General features: G+C 37.5%; 1 protein-coding gene across 4 annotated transcripts in view; it reads right to left on the bottom strand.

Annotated features, from left to right (window-relative positions):
* Window positions 1-473: 473 nt before the first annotated feature.
* Window positions 474-16,140, bottom strand: part of CTCF (CCCTC-binding factor) — a 45,128-nt gene continuing 29,461 nt past the window's right edge. For 3 of the 4 annotated variants that reach the window (XM_077132743.1, XM_077132744.1, XM_077132745.1), the window contains 9 exons: window positions 15,479-15,649; window positions 12,630-12,763; window positions 10,244-10,364; window positions 9,419-9,568; window positions 7,669-7,829; window positions 7,062-7,244; window positions 6,301-6,436; window positions 2,790-2,951; window positions 474-1,676 (listed from right to left, as the gene is read on the bottom strand). In XM_077132743.1, coding sequence (XP_076988858.1) covers window positions 1,492-1,676; window positions 2,790-2,951; window positions 6,301-6,436; window positions 7,062-7,244; window positions 7,669-7,829; window positions 9,419-9,568; window positions 10,244-10,364; window positions 12,630-12,763; window positions 15,479-15,649 — 1,403 coding nt within the window. In that variant the 3' untranslated portion in view covers window positions 474-1,491. The other variant, XM_077132746.1, reaches the window with a different exon arrangement.

The raw sequence follows: 16,140 nt of genomic DNA, 5'->3' as shown, positions 1-16,140 counted from the left end.
CCATCCTTGGGAACAACACGAAGAAAATTGCCTTTCGGCTTGCCTCTGAGGGGCAGGAAGACCATACAGCCTGGGAGCTGTGGGCTCTGCTTGGTAGGATGTGATGATCCTCTGGGAAGGTTCCACCCCAGAAGAGGCAAGAATCACACAAGCTGGATTGTTTAGAGCACTTGTTAATTCGTTATGATTTATTAGCTGTACAGCAGTAAATCCTCCTCCCCAGCTTCCAACCCCATTACATATTTTATTACAGGTCTCATGTTGGCGTCCTAAAATAATGAAAAAATATCACACAGTACAGCTAAGTACAAAATGCATCAACCTAGTCTGATAGCTAATTGATGGCTCTCTTAAAAGCAATACACAGAAGAAAAAAGGGCTTGAAATCAGCAAGACTGAGGCTCTCTAAAAAACACATTTTAAACATGTGACAGTTCATGTGCAAGAATTATTTTTTAGTTGGTTTTGCTTCACATTATTATATATATATATATATTTCTTTTTTTGAAAATCCAAGGTTTAAATTACTGACATAGTGAAATTTTCTGGCCCAGCTTTTAAGGGCTCCTATGACCCACTCATTATCACCCTTCTGCTTTAGCAGAGGATTCAGAAAACACAAAATTCAGCTACAAACAGAGCAAAGAAAATGTAGATGGGAAATCATAAATGAAAGTTAATTGTACAAGGTTCAAATGCTGGCTCCATGGGCTGGCAATCACGATCTTCCACGTGGGTGTCCGTCACTTGTGGGCAGCAGTCTGGGTGCCATTCTGCTACATGATTGTGATCCAATTCTTCATCAACATTTACAAACTACAGTCTGTGGTAACTTAATTTGCAAGTAATTAAAATGCTGGGTTTTCTTATACTGCACTTCTTTTCACCCTCTTAATTAATGGAAAAGATTAAAATGTAAAAAAAGTTATTTACAAGCTTGACCATACCAGAAACTTTGCCAAGAAAGAGGCAAAGCTTTCAGGAAAGAAACCAATTGTAGCATGCCATACTACTGGTGTGCAGCTGACTCCAAACATAGGGAGTCAGGGAAAAGCAAAAGCAAAAAACAGTTTAAAAGTCTAAGTCCTTCCCAAGTCTGCATTTACAATTAAAAACTCTCCTGGGAAGAAGACCATAGAACTCTGGGAAACCCGGTGGCCATTGTGGAGTGGTTTACCATTATCAAAAAAGAGGGTTCAATGTCTCTGTTTCCATCTAAGAAAACTAGTTAGGCGTCAACACTGTCCTCAGCACTTCACAGTAAACCCTCAGGGACTCAGAACATTCCATGATTTGCTAACATCAAACAGCAAGTTCTAGGTAAATCACATTTTTCTAACACCATTCTTGAAGTTTCAGTTCTCAGTATGTTTGGTAAAATGGTGTAAAATGATGCTTTTCCCAAAGCCAAAGAAGAAAGGGAGAAAAATTAAGATGCAGGCCGTTTAAACACAGCCCAGAGCAGTCTTGGTGATGAGCAAGGCCCCACCATCACCGGTCCATCATGCTGAGGATCATTTCGGGTGTGAGGTCTCCATTGGGGGCGTCTGGGGCAGCTGGCTGGGCCTCCTCCTCCTCCCCCTCCACGGGCTCCACGTCTGGCTCTTTTTTCACTTCAACTATAATGCTCTCAATTGCACCTGTATTCTGGTCTTCAACCTGAATGATGGCTGTTGCTGGCAAAGAAGAGCAGGATCAAAACAAAGGCTACATTAAAGCTCCCCCAAACTTAACATTGAATAGGATGTCAGCAATATAAGAAACACTTAACAGTGATACAGAAAAAGTCAACAAAAAGACTTAAAGACCTAAAAGGCATACCAGTACTCAAGAAACTATCAAAAACACAAAAATGCTGACAATCATTCTTACATGCCTCCCAAATTACACACTAAAATCCTCACTTTTACTGTGTGTCACAAATTTGACTTTTACAATAGTCTGAGAGGCAAAAATACAGCCAGCATGACTAAGAATACTACATACAATGTGTTTTTTTGATGGAGGTTTGCTTTACAGGTGTTGCCCCCCTTATAACAAGGAACCTGAATTTAAAAAATTCCAAATCTCTTTTCCACCCAGGAGGCTCCCACCAGTGTGTTCACTCAAGTCTGTTTAGGTGAAAAGAAGAGGCTGGTTGGTTCCCAGGGTCTACTAATAACTACCTCTCCATTATATGAGGAGGGCATTAAAGATATAAAGTATGCGTTTTTTTTTTAAAAGGGTCCACCACAGTGATTTAAACTGTCAGCTTCCATTAAGAGATCTGAGGGATACATGAGTAGAAGAGACCCGAGTTCCCCAGAGCCTGTAGTAAAGTGGTGTAAGGTAAAAGACACTTCCACTATGCCCTCTCATGTATCAGATGTCAGCACTTGAATCCACAGTTCTGAAATTCTCAGGAGGATAATCTCAGCAGAGAAACTGCTTTACCCCTCCACCTTTATAATTTGGCCCTTCATTTATTACCACATCAACTCTGCCAGCTGACTATGATTTTGGTTGTTCTGCAAAACGCTTCCTCATTAACAGCACCTGTCTTGTAGAACATAAGCATCCATTCTACTATTCTTCCTTGCTGAAATATAACAGGCCTCTAGAGACTTCCTCAGATCTTTCTCAGTATAAAAATCCTAAATAGTTGCTTTCTGAGACTTTGTTCCCAATGTGACCTAACTTGTTCTCATGGCTTAGTACCCATCTCCCCAAAGAAAAAGAACCCATCTGGCTTCCCAACATGCTGGGAGAGGATGCCAGCTTGCTGAGCTCTAGTGAGACAAGCAACTTACGTTGGGTCTGCTTGGGCTGGTTGGTTCTGCCGGGGGGCCGTCCTCTCCTCTTCTTGGCAGGTGGTGGGGCTGGGGTCACAGGCTGTGGCTCTGGCTCCGGTTCAATTTCCACAGCAGGTTCTTCTTCGTCCTCATTGTCATCAAGGTCTGGCTCAGCATTTTCTTCTCATGAAATTATGAAGAAGAGGTGGTAGGGCAAGGAAAAGAATGGTAGAAGGAAATTAATCACATGTTTTTAAGTTTAGTTACACATTTATTTTCTTTATTAAGAAAGCCCATTTTAAAATGTTTTTTGCCGAATATTTGGTATCAGCATTAATACAATAAACTGATATTGTGCCAAATTTAAGCAAATCGAACTGAATTATTATTCACATTTTACATAAGTGAAGCAAGTCATCAGATGTTACTTTTTTTGTTTTAGGTCAAACCTTAAAATATTGGGATTTCAAATTCTTAGAGGCAACTCCATCTTAAACCAATCATATAATAAAACCACCCACAAAACAGTATTTAAGTTGAAAATTAAACAAATGTTCCCTCTAACTACTATACATAAAGTAGAAGACTAAACTTGAAAATGTTGTCCTGTTCTTCTCTAAATGGGCAGGAGGGGTCTCTGTGTATGTGTGTGTTTATTTATCAAGGGATAAGAAAGAACTTCTTGATGCATTGTGAGGTCCTATTTACTAGGATAAGCAGCAAGAGTTCTTTTGGGACTCAATTTTTTTTAAGGCCAAGTTTTTTTTTACTTGATTTAATTCTCAATTATAACAGACCCAACGGGTCATTGCAAACCATTTTCCCCCTTCCTTAATGCTTTAACTATCTCCTTGGTAAAATAAGTGATACATAAAAGTACAGGTAACTATTATGGAAAGAAAACTGACCCAAAGTCAGATATGGCTTTGCATCCCAATTCTCTTACTAGATGTGTGACCTGGAGAAAATGACCACACCTCAATCTCCTTGGGTAACCAGTAGAGCATTCCCACTTCACAGGAATTTGAGGATCAAAAGGACTGAGATAATGTGTGCAATCATGCTCTGTAAGTCACACTGCACTGCACAAACACAGCTTTTATTTATATTGGGGATCTCAATTTAAAACTTTTCCATTTAATCTTCACTATACTTAATAAGAGATATTACCCTCATTTAAAGACAGAGTGAGAAGCTAAGTGATCTGCAAGGAACAGCTGAACTACAGCAGGTAAAATTCAAACCTCTGATATTGGTTTGGGGAACTTTCTCTTGCCCACATCTGCAGGCAGGCAACCAATCCCACCACTTTCCAAACTGTTAGTACACTGCCCACATTCCTATAAGAAGCACAAGTTAGGCACCTTCTTTCTCTGGAATTGTTTAAATTGAGAGATCTGTGGATAAATTCTTAATCTTCAGGACAAAATGCCTTATTTCTCAAATAACTAAAATCCTAAGTGAAAATGTGGTGAACATACTGTTATGTGGTAGTATGTCAACAAGATGCTTTCCTGTTGAACTTATTCAAGCCCCTTATTGCCTAAATTGGCCAGATGCCTAGAAAACTAAATAAATTGAGTCAGAATTGGGGGGGGGGGTAAAAGGACACAAAGAAAAAGGTTATTGGGGTCATAGGCTTATTGGCTTGCAGAGATTATGGCAAAAAGTCATGAAAATAGCAGTAAACTCTGTAGTGGCCAACAAGGAGAAATTCTGGGTCGGGACAAGTATGACTGTGTGGCCTTCATCAACAGTGGGATATAAGTCCAGACTGACCTCCTTTTCCCCAGGAGGGTTAGACAGACACTAGGTACAAGGCCCAGAACTAAACTCCATGTCCTACTAATCAGCAATGGAGAAGACAAAAGAATTGTAGGAATCTATTAGGAACCACTGATAATCTCTCTATTCTAAAGATGCTTCTAGGGAAATATGATTAGTAGGGAGTGAAGCTGGTTTTGTTGGGGGATGAGCCACAGAAGTGAACATGGCAGTATGATATAAAAGAATGGCATGGAACAGAGGCTCTGCAACTAAGAATAACTACAGAGGTCCCCAAGTATTTGGAGCCTTCTGACGCTCGTTGGTACTTTCTAACAGTCCATTTCTTAGCCAAACAAAGGGATCCCATAAAGATTCTCAGTAAAGAGTGGTATGCTTTTTAAAAATTATGCGAACTGTCATTTTAAAGGAAGCATACTTAAAATCCAGTGACTGAAGATACTGTTTAAAACAGATTTTTCACTAAAAAGGCAGCAAAATATAAATTCATGTTTACTGGGAGAATATCATCCCAGAAAAAAAGCTAAAATCCTGGATAGCAAAGTGAAGGCCTTGTTAAAATAAGATAAAACAAAAAACAAAAGGGACCTCGTAACAGATATAAATATAAAAAACTTAGTGCTTTGATTGATGGAAAAATTTTGATAATGGATGGTGGTAATGGTAGCACAATTTTGTGAGTGTAATTAATATCACTGTATTATACACATTAAAGTGGTTAACATGGGGAATTTTGTATTGTACTTGTTACCACAATAAAAATTTTAAAACCAGTGCCTTCATGAGTATTTTTCACAATAAAATCAATAAAGTAACTGGGAGTCCTTAAAAATTTCATTCCCTTCCCACTATTTCTACCAAACAAAACAGAAGGTAAAATGAGAATCACTAGAAACACATTAGCAACCATTCATAGCCTCTCCAGTCTGATGGTGCTTCTGAAAAAGTAATTCCAAAAAATAAAATCACTCTACATGCTTTCCCATAAAAATCTTAAACTATCTAGTCACAGATATGCTTTCTCACCTGATATCAGTAACCCTAGTCTTCACATAATAGGATCCAACACTTTTGAACATGTTTGTGTGATCAAATGTGACTCTCAAATTACAAGACTTGTCTTCCCCTCCCGCTTAATGAGGCTGAACATCTCTAAGCATACTTCATGCTTGGATTTCATGACTAAAAAGGCAAAGAACGCCCCAAAGAGCATCAATAGTAGGAAAATAGGCAAGATTTCAAATTATAAATGGAGAGGAAAGGTAGGAAGGGAAAAGCTGACCTTAACTGATTTGATGAACACATCTCAAGGTTAGGCTGACACAGGCAGTCAAACCGTAAGCTGGTCAAGATGCTTAAGCAACCTTCTTCATGTCCATTAGATTCATTGCTCAAATCTAGACCAGCTTCCTAAATGTAAAAGTTATAAACATAGAGGAGAAACTCTGCTGGCCTTAGAAGATGACTAATTTGAGAACTTCATATATGCTACTGAATAAAGATATTAATTTTGCTTTGGATTTAACTGAACACAGCATGAGATATTATTGGGCACTGGAATGCCATGAGGAAAAAAAAATTTAACCCAGGAATAAACTACTTGCTGTTGTAAATATATACAGACATACATACATACACACATACTCACATACACAAACATACAAACATGCACACACTCATAAACTGGAAACTGGGGACCAAAATCTGAGCATGTGTAACTAATATCAAGAAACAAGCCACTTACCACTGTCAGAAGAGTCTTCTTTTTTAGAACGCATCTTTCTTTTTCTTCCACGTTTACTCTTCTTTGTTTCTCCCCCATTTTCCCCTTCTACACCATCTGGGCCAGCACAATTATCAGCGTGCCTTGCCATGGTATTCTAGCAAAAGGAACAAAACCCCCTTTCACATTATTAAAAAAGCTAAGATCAAATTGCCAAGTTTGGAAGTTCTCTTTATTTTAGTTTAATAAAATCAAACTGGGGTGGGGTGGTGGTATCTATAGAAAGGCTGAAAGCCCTGGTATCTTTTTTAACATATATTAAACATGCTCTTCCCATATAGACTGTGTCTCAAACTGGGACAAGGTCAGAGAGAACACCTCAGAAAACAAAGCTGAGTGCTCTGAGGAGAGGGCTCAGCAACCTATGGACAGGAGAATGTGAGGGAAACCATAAGGCCAGCTCCCTGTCCTGTGCAGACTAACAAGGGAAGATCCAGGACAGACTAAAGGGGTGGGATGGTGTGCAGTTTTCAATCCATCTAAGGCAAATACTTTAAACAATCAGATCTACTCAAAGATACTCAGTTCTTCATCAGTGAGATGGTTCACACATGGATAGAAACCCTCTAGCTGGGGATGACTGGTTGGGCACTGCCCTTTGTAAACAATAAAGAATCTCTGTACTTATTGCCTCAGCGGAAAAAACTGCCCTGCTTTGCAGTGGAAGATCAAGAAGGTGATATTAAGGACCTTAATAGGAAAAGTGAAGTTTTGACCCTTACCCGACGCGTAAATGTTTTTCCACATTTAGAACAGACGAAGGCTGCAGGGACAAAGTTGGGATCGTGATAGCGTTTGAAGTGCATGTCAAGGAGCTGTTTCTGGCGGAAAGTCTTGTCGCAGTGGCTGCAGGCGTAAGGTTTTTCCCCCGTGTGGGTGCGTTTGTGCATGATCATGTGCCTCTCCTGAAACACAGCCAGATGGCAGAAGAGGCCTGAGTCTGTATATAGGGATGCTCCCAGCCACCTCCCAACCCCCGGGGTTGACAGACTTTTTGTATCCACAGGTTGCTCACTCCTGCTGGGCTCCTCCTCTAGCTCCCTCCCTAACCATCATCCCTAGGATCAGATTCTTCCTCTCCTTCTAGTTCTGAACTTAGTTTCCAAAAATCTTTGAGAAAGAAGCTGGTAGTCTGCATCATGGGCAGTAAGCTATGACTGAATATAAGAGCTGGAGACTGAGATGTTAAATTGTGGAGCAAGACCTTTGATTTTGCTGAGTTTTAAAACAAGTTTTAAAAACACAGCCCCTGTATGAGATGCACAAAAACCCTTTGATAAATCCTGACACCGATGAGGTGAAGTACTTTGTAACTCTGAAGATCCTTACCTGTCTGCAAGCATAATCACACTGGTCACATTTAAAGCGTTTCTCATTCTTGTGTGACTTCTGATGCTGGATGAGAGCATAGCGCTCATGAAAAACAGCATCGCAATAACGGCATTTCTTGCCTTGCTCAATATAGGAATGCTGTTTTCGCAAGTGGACACCTGAAAGTAAAATTCCCAGTCTAACTTATGAAAAAACAAACACTTCAACAAATTAATAATACATTTTTTTTTTGCCTTCTGGAAAAATTACTCTAGCTGCTATATAGAAAATTAATTAAAAGGAGCAAGAGATGTGGGAAGACCAGTTAAGAATGCTGAAAGAGAACACGTGAGGGAAATGGTGGTTTGGCCAAGGAAAGATGGTAGTATGGGCTAGGGTGATGACAACGGAGATGGAAGGAAGGGGAAGAACTCACGTGACCTAACAAGTCGAACCAACAGGATTCAGTGACTGAATGTTGCATAAGGAAAAGGAAGCTGGGGTTAGAGATGACCTCCAGTTTTTTCGTTTGGAAAACCAGGTGGACACTGGGACCATTTACCAAGACAAGGAATAATGGGAGAGGGCTGAAGAACAAGCTGTGCTTGTTTGTTTTTTTGGGAGGAAGGGGAAGGGGACTTGTAAACATTCAACTTTGGATACTAAATTTAAAATTACAGGGATATCAAAGTAGGGATCAGAATGACAGGGATATACTTAAACTTGAAGGCAAGATTTAGAGCATGAACATAAATCTAGAAGTGATTAGGACTTGACTGAGACCAAGGGAGCTCATGAGATCACTAAAGCAAAAAAAAAAGTTTATGCCTTACAAAATCTAACATTTATGGATAAACAAAGTTATTATTTGGCTATAGGAAAAAATGAAGTTACGAGACGTGCTCCAATACAGTGAAACAAGCAAGGTACATAATGACATATATTGTATAACATCACTTGTGCGAGATGACTAGAAATAGCAAATTTGCAGTGATATCAAATAGACTGGAGATTACCAGGGGGTGTATGTCTGAAAAAAGAAGGAAGAAAAAAAAAATCTAGCATGTAAAGTCACTGGGAAAAAAAAGGGTTAAAACAGAGAGGACTAAGAAGAAACAGCTACAGAAGTAAGAAGAAAACTAACAAAGATACAGGACCTTGGGAGCCAAGGGAAGAAAAGTGTCTAATGATGGGAGTACAGTCAACCATGACAAATGCTGCTACTGAGAGGTCAAGTAAAATGGGGAGTGGAATGTTCACTACATTTAGCAATGCAATCCTGAGTGATCTTAGCAAGAATCACTTTACTAGAGTGTTGAGGTATCAGTAAGATGGCAGTAAAAGAAAGAGATGAGAAACAGAAAACTGTAAGGGATATCATTCTTCAAAAGAGTTGGCTGGGAAGTAGATGAGAATTAAACTAGAAGGGGAAGACTTTTTTTTTTCTTAAAGGCAAGTCTTTTAAAAATCATACTATGTCATTTCTCTATTTGGGGCTTTAACATTACCAGTGAAGACTATGTCCTACCATTAACAGTTCCCATTAATTTGTAGATGAGCTATATTCAGGATAAAATCTTATGGCCTGACTGCAGTAAAGAAAAGATAGGAAAAAACAGCAGCTAAGGAACAGCTTTTATTAAGTGGCAGGCTATTCACATATACAAAACTTTTAGAGTCAAACACTGAAGGAAGTCATTTGTGGTCCTCATTATTTCCAGAATCCTTCAGAAGATTTTTTCTACCTGTCACTTGTTAATCTACTTACCCAAATCACTTTTGCGGGCTATGACAGTGTCACAGTGGGGACAGTGAAATTTGGCCACATTTTCTGTGTGCTTTTGTAAAATGTGCATCTTCATGGTACCACTCTGGGTAAACCGAGCATGACAGATATAACATTCATAAGGTTTTTCTCCTTAAAAGGAAATACAGAACAAACATGTTAATGAAATAAATAGACACCATGATTCAACTGAAGGGTAATTCAGGTGGCAGATATATTAAACTACAGATAGAATCTACGGGTCTTACTCAGAAAGGCTAAAGTCTTAGATTCTTACTATAGGTCTTGCTCATGCCTATCTTTAGATGCCAAACAAGTCCTGAACTGCTGCTGGCCACCTCTGCTCTCCTCAGCTCTGCTAGAGTCCTTCATATCAGAAAGAGAGTTGTACCCACAGCGATACTTAGTTATCTTTGGGGGAAAGTGGATAGAACAACAGCAGAAACTTTTTTTTTTTTTTTTTTTGTAGGAAAACACAATGCTCAAGAAAATGGAACAAGTTGGGTTAGGTAATCCAGACTTTTTCTAAATGTTTTTTAAAAAATTCTAGATTTTCACTTAATTTTATTTCTCCCTTAAAAGTATTGTTGCATAAAGGCTCAAGTTGCACAAAACAATCCATTCTCTAATGTATATAAAGAACAATGAATTCAGAAATATACCAAAGGAGCATCTGTCAATTACATATACACTATTTTCATGTCAGTCTTCTGTTTAGGCAGGTAATGAGGGCAAGTGGTGGTTCCTACAATTCTGCAGGAACCACTAAAAAACTCATCAATACAATGTGAACGGGAAATGTCCTACCTGAATGGGTTCTCATGTGCCTTTTCAGCTTATATGTGTCCCTGCTGGCATAACTGCACAAGCTGCACTGGAACGGACGCTCTCCAGTATGAGAGCGTATATGACGTTTTAATTTGCTGACCTGAAACATGAAAGTAACCAAACCTCTTACACATTTGTTATAAAGACTAACAAGAACACTGTTGGCTGGGCAAAAAAATTTACATTTTGGGCACTTGAGTTCAGAATACAGAAAAATCCTAAAAAAATTTCTTCCTCTTTATTACTTATAACCTTTTTTCTCAAATCCATACCAAACAGTGAATGGATAGGAGTACAGATGAGTCAAGCTGGTCATTTTCAATAATTGGTTAAGCTAGGTGGTGGGTATATGGATGTGTATTACACTACTTCCTATTTCCTCTACTTCTACATGTTTGAATTTTTCCATAAGAGTTTAAAAATAATCCATACCTATTTATGGATCAATTTTCTTCCAAATTCTGAATGTGAATTAATGAACACATATTCTAATTCAATTCCCTTCACACTCTCTTCCTATCAGCACTTCCTAGACAGGCCAAGCTTCAGGGGTCTTTCATTTATCTTCCTTACCATCAACTATGCTTTTAGTTTTTGACTAGTACTCTTTCCTCAAACAGTGACTTTCAAACCTGATTCTAAGTACCTTGACTACTCACTAACGTTTGATTTGAAATTTTAAAAAGTGTTCATATTCTGATCAAAAACTCGCAACGCAAGATTTTTCACACACGCTTAAGTGGTAGAACAACTGTCTCATTCCCCACAGATTTGCTTCCTTTATCATGTATTAAATTCCTTCATATACCAGGATTTATTTTGTTCCAATAAGCTATCTGTGCATTCCTGCTCCAATTATCAGTCCTCACTTACTATATAATTTTATAACATCCAACAGCAAATGCCTGCTCATTCTCTTTTTTCTTAAAAAATTTCTTAATCATGAATATTTACACTTCTAGTTGAAATTCAGAATCAATTTATGTCTCTTCATTTAGTCTGTCCTTGGAAAAAGTATGTGAAATTTTCTTCATATAGGTATCAGTATTTTTTTTGTTGTTCAGTTTATCCCTAAGTCATTTTGTTGCAACGTGAATTTGAGCCATTTAATGGCTACCGACTATTGCTAGTATATAGTGAAGTTATTATTATTTTTTCCATGTTTTTTTCATTGTGAAATAGATACAAAAAAGCAATAAATTTCAATGTACATTTTAACAAGTAGTTGTGGAACAGATTTCAGTTTGGTATAGGTTACAGTTCCACAATTTCAGGTTTTTCCTTCTAGCGCCTCCAAGACACTGGAGACCAACAGAAATGTCAATATACTAATTTAGTAGTCATGCTCATTTGTTAAATCCTATCTTCTCTGTTATACTCCTACTCTTTAAATAACATATATACCTAAAAGCAATACATTTCAAAGTACAACACATATAGTAAGGTTACTAAATACCTATCTTGTACCTGACCATCCCATCCAACTAAACTCCTATTGCTCTAAGTTTCCAGTTGATATTCCTGGATTTTCTAGGTAAACAAATGTCTGTAAGACATGTTTTGTCCTTCCACTTATAATTCTTTTTTATTTTATCCCGGAAAGGATTTTTAATACAATGCTATAATAGTAACAATAAAACTGGACACCTTGTCTTGCTCCTTATTTTAATGGGGCTATCTCCAACGTTCAGCACTCTTATCACATTAAATTAGCTTTCTTCTACTCTTAACTTGCACAGATTTTAAACGGTAATGAGTATGAATTTTAAAGCTTTTTTCAATTATCTATAGGAATTATCATAGTTTTTCTTTACTTTCCCAATGTAGTTTATATCAATGATTTCCTACTGTTAAACTATCCTTCCATTTTTGATACTCTTATTAACTGCTTATTTTAGAATACATTACTAAATTTGATTTGTTGACTATTTTATTAAGAATTTTCACTCCTCTGAGAATAAAATATATCTTATATAATAAGATACAGTTTAATAATATAATAAAATACAGTTTTCTTTTTGGTAGTATCCTTATCCAGTTTTGGTAACACAGTAGCCTTAAATAATAAAGTTGATAAACCTTTCTAAATGCTCTGGGCATAGTTTAAACCACAGATACTGTTTCTTCAAAGGTCCGTTGAATTTGTCTTTCTAAGTACTATGTGGAGCTAGTGCCTTTCCGTTTTTTGTTTTTTGTTTTTTTTTAAGGCTAAATAAATCTTTCACTCATCTCCATTTCTTCTGAGGCAGGAAGGAGTGTCACTCTAACAAGACTTTCATTTCATCAGTCAGTTGGATAATTTATATCCTCATACTAGAATCCTGGTCTACCTAAGAGAGGTATCAACAATGAGCTGAACACTCACTTCTACGCTGGCATAATCACACATGGAACACTTAAATGGCTTCTCATGGGTGTGTTTGTAACGACGATGCCGCACCAATTCTCCACTGGTCACAAAGGCCATGTCACAGTCTGGGCACTTGTGAGGACGAGTACCTAGAAAAAGGAGGACAAAACAAGAAAAACAAGATCCACAGTCAATGGCATAGAGTTCAATGTGCGACACAGAACTGCTACATGAGGCTGGACCCTGGTCATCTTATCAACTTTGCAGCAGTTGGAGAGTGGCTTCAAAAGCTATGAGAGGGCCCAGCTGATCTTTACAGCACTAACCCAAGAATATTAGAAATGTGTGCCAGGCATTTAGTTTCCCTTAATTATCCATTTGAATTTGCTACCTTTGAATATAAAATCCATCTTATCCCAATTTTGTGAATATTCTGGTCAGTATGGATCAAAAGTTTACAGAAACACTATTCCATTTCTACCCTTGATAAAAATATAGAATATCTTTTATACCTTGATGTTTTCTCAAGTACAGGTTACAGAATTTGACTCAAGACCTTTTTGCCCATCAAATCTTACTATTATGATTTCACATAAAGTCCACTGGGTTATCAATATTCTTGGATTTTTTTTTTCTTTCTGATTTTTGAGTACAAACATACTGGCTTGTTTTCTATATAAAGTTTTTTGGGGGCGCGGATGGGGGGGTGCATGGTCTGGGTATCAAACCCAGATGTCCTGCACGGAAGGCGAGCATTCTACCACTGAACTACCATAAAATGCTTTTGATAAAGATGTTCCAAAGGCTTATCAATGCTTTTGAAAGTATACTGCTTTTTATGTAATTTAAACAGATCATTTTCAAACATCCATGTCTAATATTCTGTGATATAGATGTCAATTTACCTAATCTAAGCACTTCTATGAACTAATAACAGATACTCTATATTTTTTGTTTTATTTTTCTTTTATTGAAAGAATTTTAATATTATCATTAATATTAATGTCACATATAGTACTATTATTAATATATTAATATTATGTTACATAGTGGCCCCATGACATAATTACTTTAGCAGCCCTACCAGGATTTTCTCTAGCCACTTTACCTTCTGAAATACTGCATTAGAAATAAAGGTGACGGCAGAACACAGTGATGTTTTCACATACTGTTATTCACAGAACTAGTGACCATCTGTAATTGTGTGCTGTAGGCAGAGATATATAAAGGGTAACAATAAGGTATAGCTCCAAAACTGAAGGAAGACTTCCCTTTGAGAATGGAATTAGGAAGAGGTACAATGTAATGAAAGGGACCAGCCATTTACATAAATGATTCTCCCACAGACTGAAGAGAACCTTGGAGAGAGAACGTGTAACTGGGGTATGACAGTAACTAAGAAATTCCAAGGAATATTCATGTTCCCTTTCACTTTGCTCCTTCCACACGGCTGAGGATATAGGAATGAGGGATTAGAGCTCCTATCTGTGAAAACTGTAGTTTGATTGTATAGATAGGTAAGTAAAACATTAATTAGCAAGAGAAGGAAAAAAATATCCATTTCAGTAGGACAAGGTAAGATGAAACAGAGTAACTGTCTATGTTTACCCAGTACTATTCAGGACAGAGAAAGAGGCATGACTGACAGACATAAGCATGACAGTCAAGAAACAGATAGACACTGCTATGGGGCAAGGACTTTGATCAAGTTGCATCATGTGAACATCCTTTGGCTCAAGGTCCATGCTCACTGAGCCACCTTTCAATTGCTATGGCAACTTGACACAGGTAAAGATGCCACCTAGATTGTAAATACAACTGTATCTAGTAAATATGCATTCCTTACTATAAACTAATACTCTGCTGAAACTCTGATACCTTGCAGGTTGGGTTAGTATGAAATCAGTCCTGCCAAATCAGATCTGGGTAAATAAACAGAACTGAACTGCTTATTTTCCAACCTGAGAACCAGACCATGATATATAATGCCCAAACCAAGGCACTCCTATCTTTTTTAAGTTCTATCATGGTGGTCAACTGCTCTTACTTAGTAGTATACCCCTGTCATAGTGCCTTCAAACTACCAAATAAACTATATTTTCAAGTGTCTGAGTAGAGACTGGGGAGATTTTGAAAAATGACTAAGACATATTTGTCAAGAAAATATAATTGCATAGTATACTGCTTATGGGTCAACCCTCTCTTAAACATACTCATCTGACAAGGAGCATAAACCAACCTAAACTACTCAACATGGAACTATACTCAACATGGAACTAATTAGAACATGTGAACACTGTATTAAAGTGTGCAAGTAGCTTGAACAAATAAATGAATGAAATGCCAGAATTAATCAGTTAGCAACACCTTAAACTCCATTCTGAGTCTATGAACTACTAATCTTCCCTGAAGTGAAATAACCAGAAACAGAAAATGCCATGGTTTTTACAAAGGTAGATTTCACTTCCTAATGTATTTCTTCAGAGTGCCTAGCAGTTGCTGCCTAGGACATTTTGGAGTCATTTTTCATCATCTTGGTTTAAAATCTCAGCAACACAATGGTGATATTTTCAGGTAATATTCCAGGTCAACTATCATAGATAGATAGTTTTTTCCCCAGATCATTGTGTCTTTATATAATTTAGATGGCCACTAAACTTCATTTACATTTGCCTATAATGAAGTTCAGCTGCTTATAATAAAATCAAGACTACAAAAAGGGCATCGTAAGAACAAAAAAAAATCTTAACTTCCTGATGGAACTAACTAGAATGAAACTTAAAGCCCCAAGTTTTAACCTTTGCTATACTGTAGGGGAAAAGGTAGAGCTCATATCCCTGTCTTCAAAATTCTTTATCCAGCACCTGTATGTGTGTTTAGGTGGTTCCTCAGGAGGGTGACTGTTCTGAATGCCCTGCCACAGAGATGGCACTTGTGTGGTCTCTCATCAGTGTGACTTTTCATGTGACGATCCAAATTTGAACGCCGTGGACATGTGTAACTGCAGAGTTCACACTGGAATGTCTTCTTTACACCTATATGCAAAAAAAAAAACAAAAAACAAAAAGAAAAAAACTTATTGCAGGGTTTCAAAGTGTTAATCTTAAATTTCTACAAATACATTTCATTAGCCTTTATAACTAAATCCAAAAGCTAATCCAATGCTATTAAGTCACAGTAATGTCAAGCTACTAATAGATTTATTTCTTTCTCTTCAGGTCTTAAAAAAAAAAAGAACACTCCATCTGGAAAAAAAGTTCTAGATTGGCTAAAAAGACTGGCAGTTACAAAATGATTCCTTAAAAATTCCTTTTATGATGTAATGGAGAGGCTGGAGGGAACTGCCTGAAAATGTAGAGCCGTGTTCCAGTAGCCATGTTTCTTGAAGATGACTGTATAATGATATAGCTTTCACAATGTGACTGTGTGATTGTGAAAACCTTGTGTCTGATGCTCCTTTTATCTACCTTGTCAACAGACGAGTAGAACATATGGAATAAAAATAAATAATAGGGGGAACAAATAT

This window comes from Tamandua tetradactyla, chromosome 16 (assembly GCF_023851605.1).
Source record: "Tamandua tetradactyla isolate mTamTet1 chromosome 16, mTamTet1.pri, whole genome shotgun sequence".
Taxonomy (NCBI): domain Eukaryota; kingdom Metazoa; phylum Chordata; class Mammalia; order Pilosa; family Myrmecophagidae; genus Tamandua; species Tamandua tetradactyla.
The sequence above is the reverse complement of the archived record's forward strand: the minus strand, read 5'-3'. Positions and strand labels throughout refer to the sequence as shown.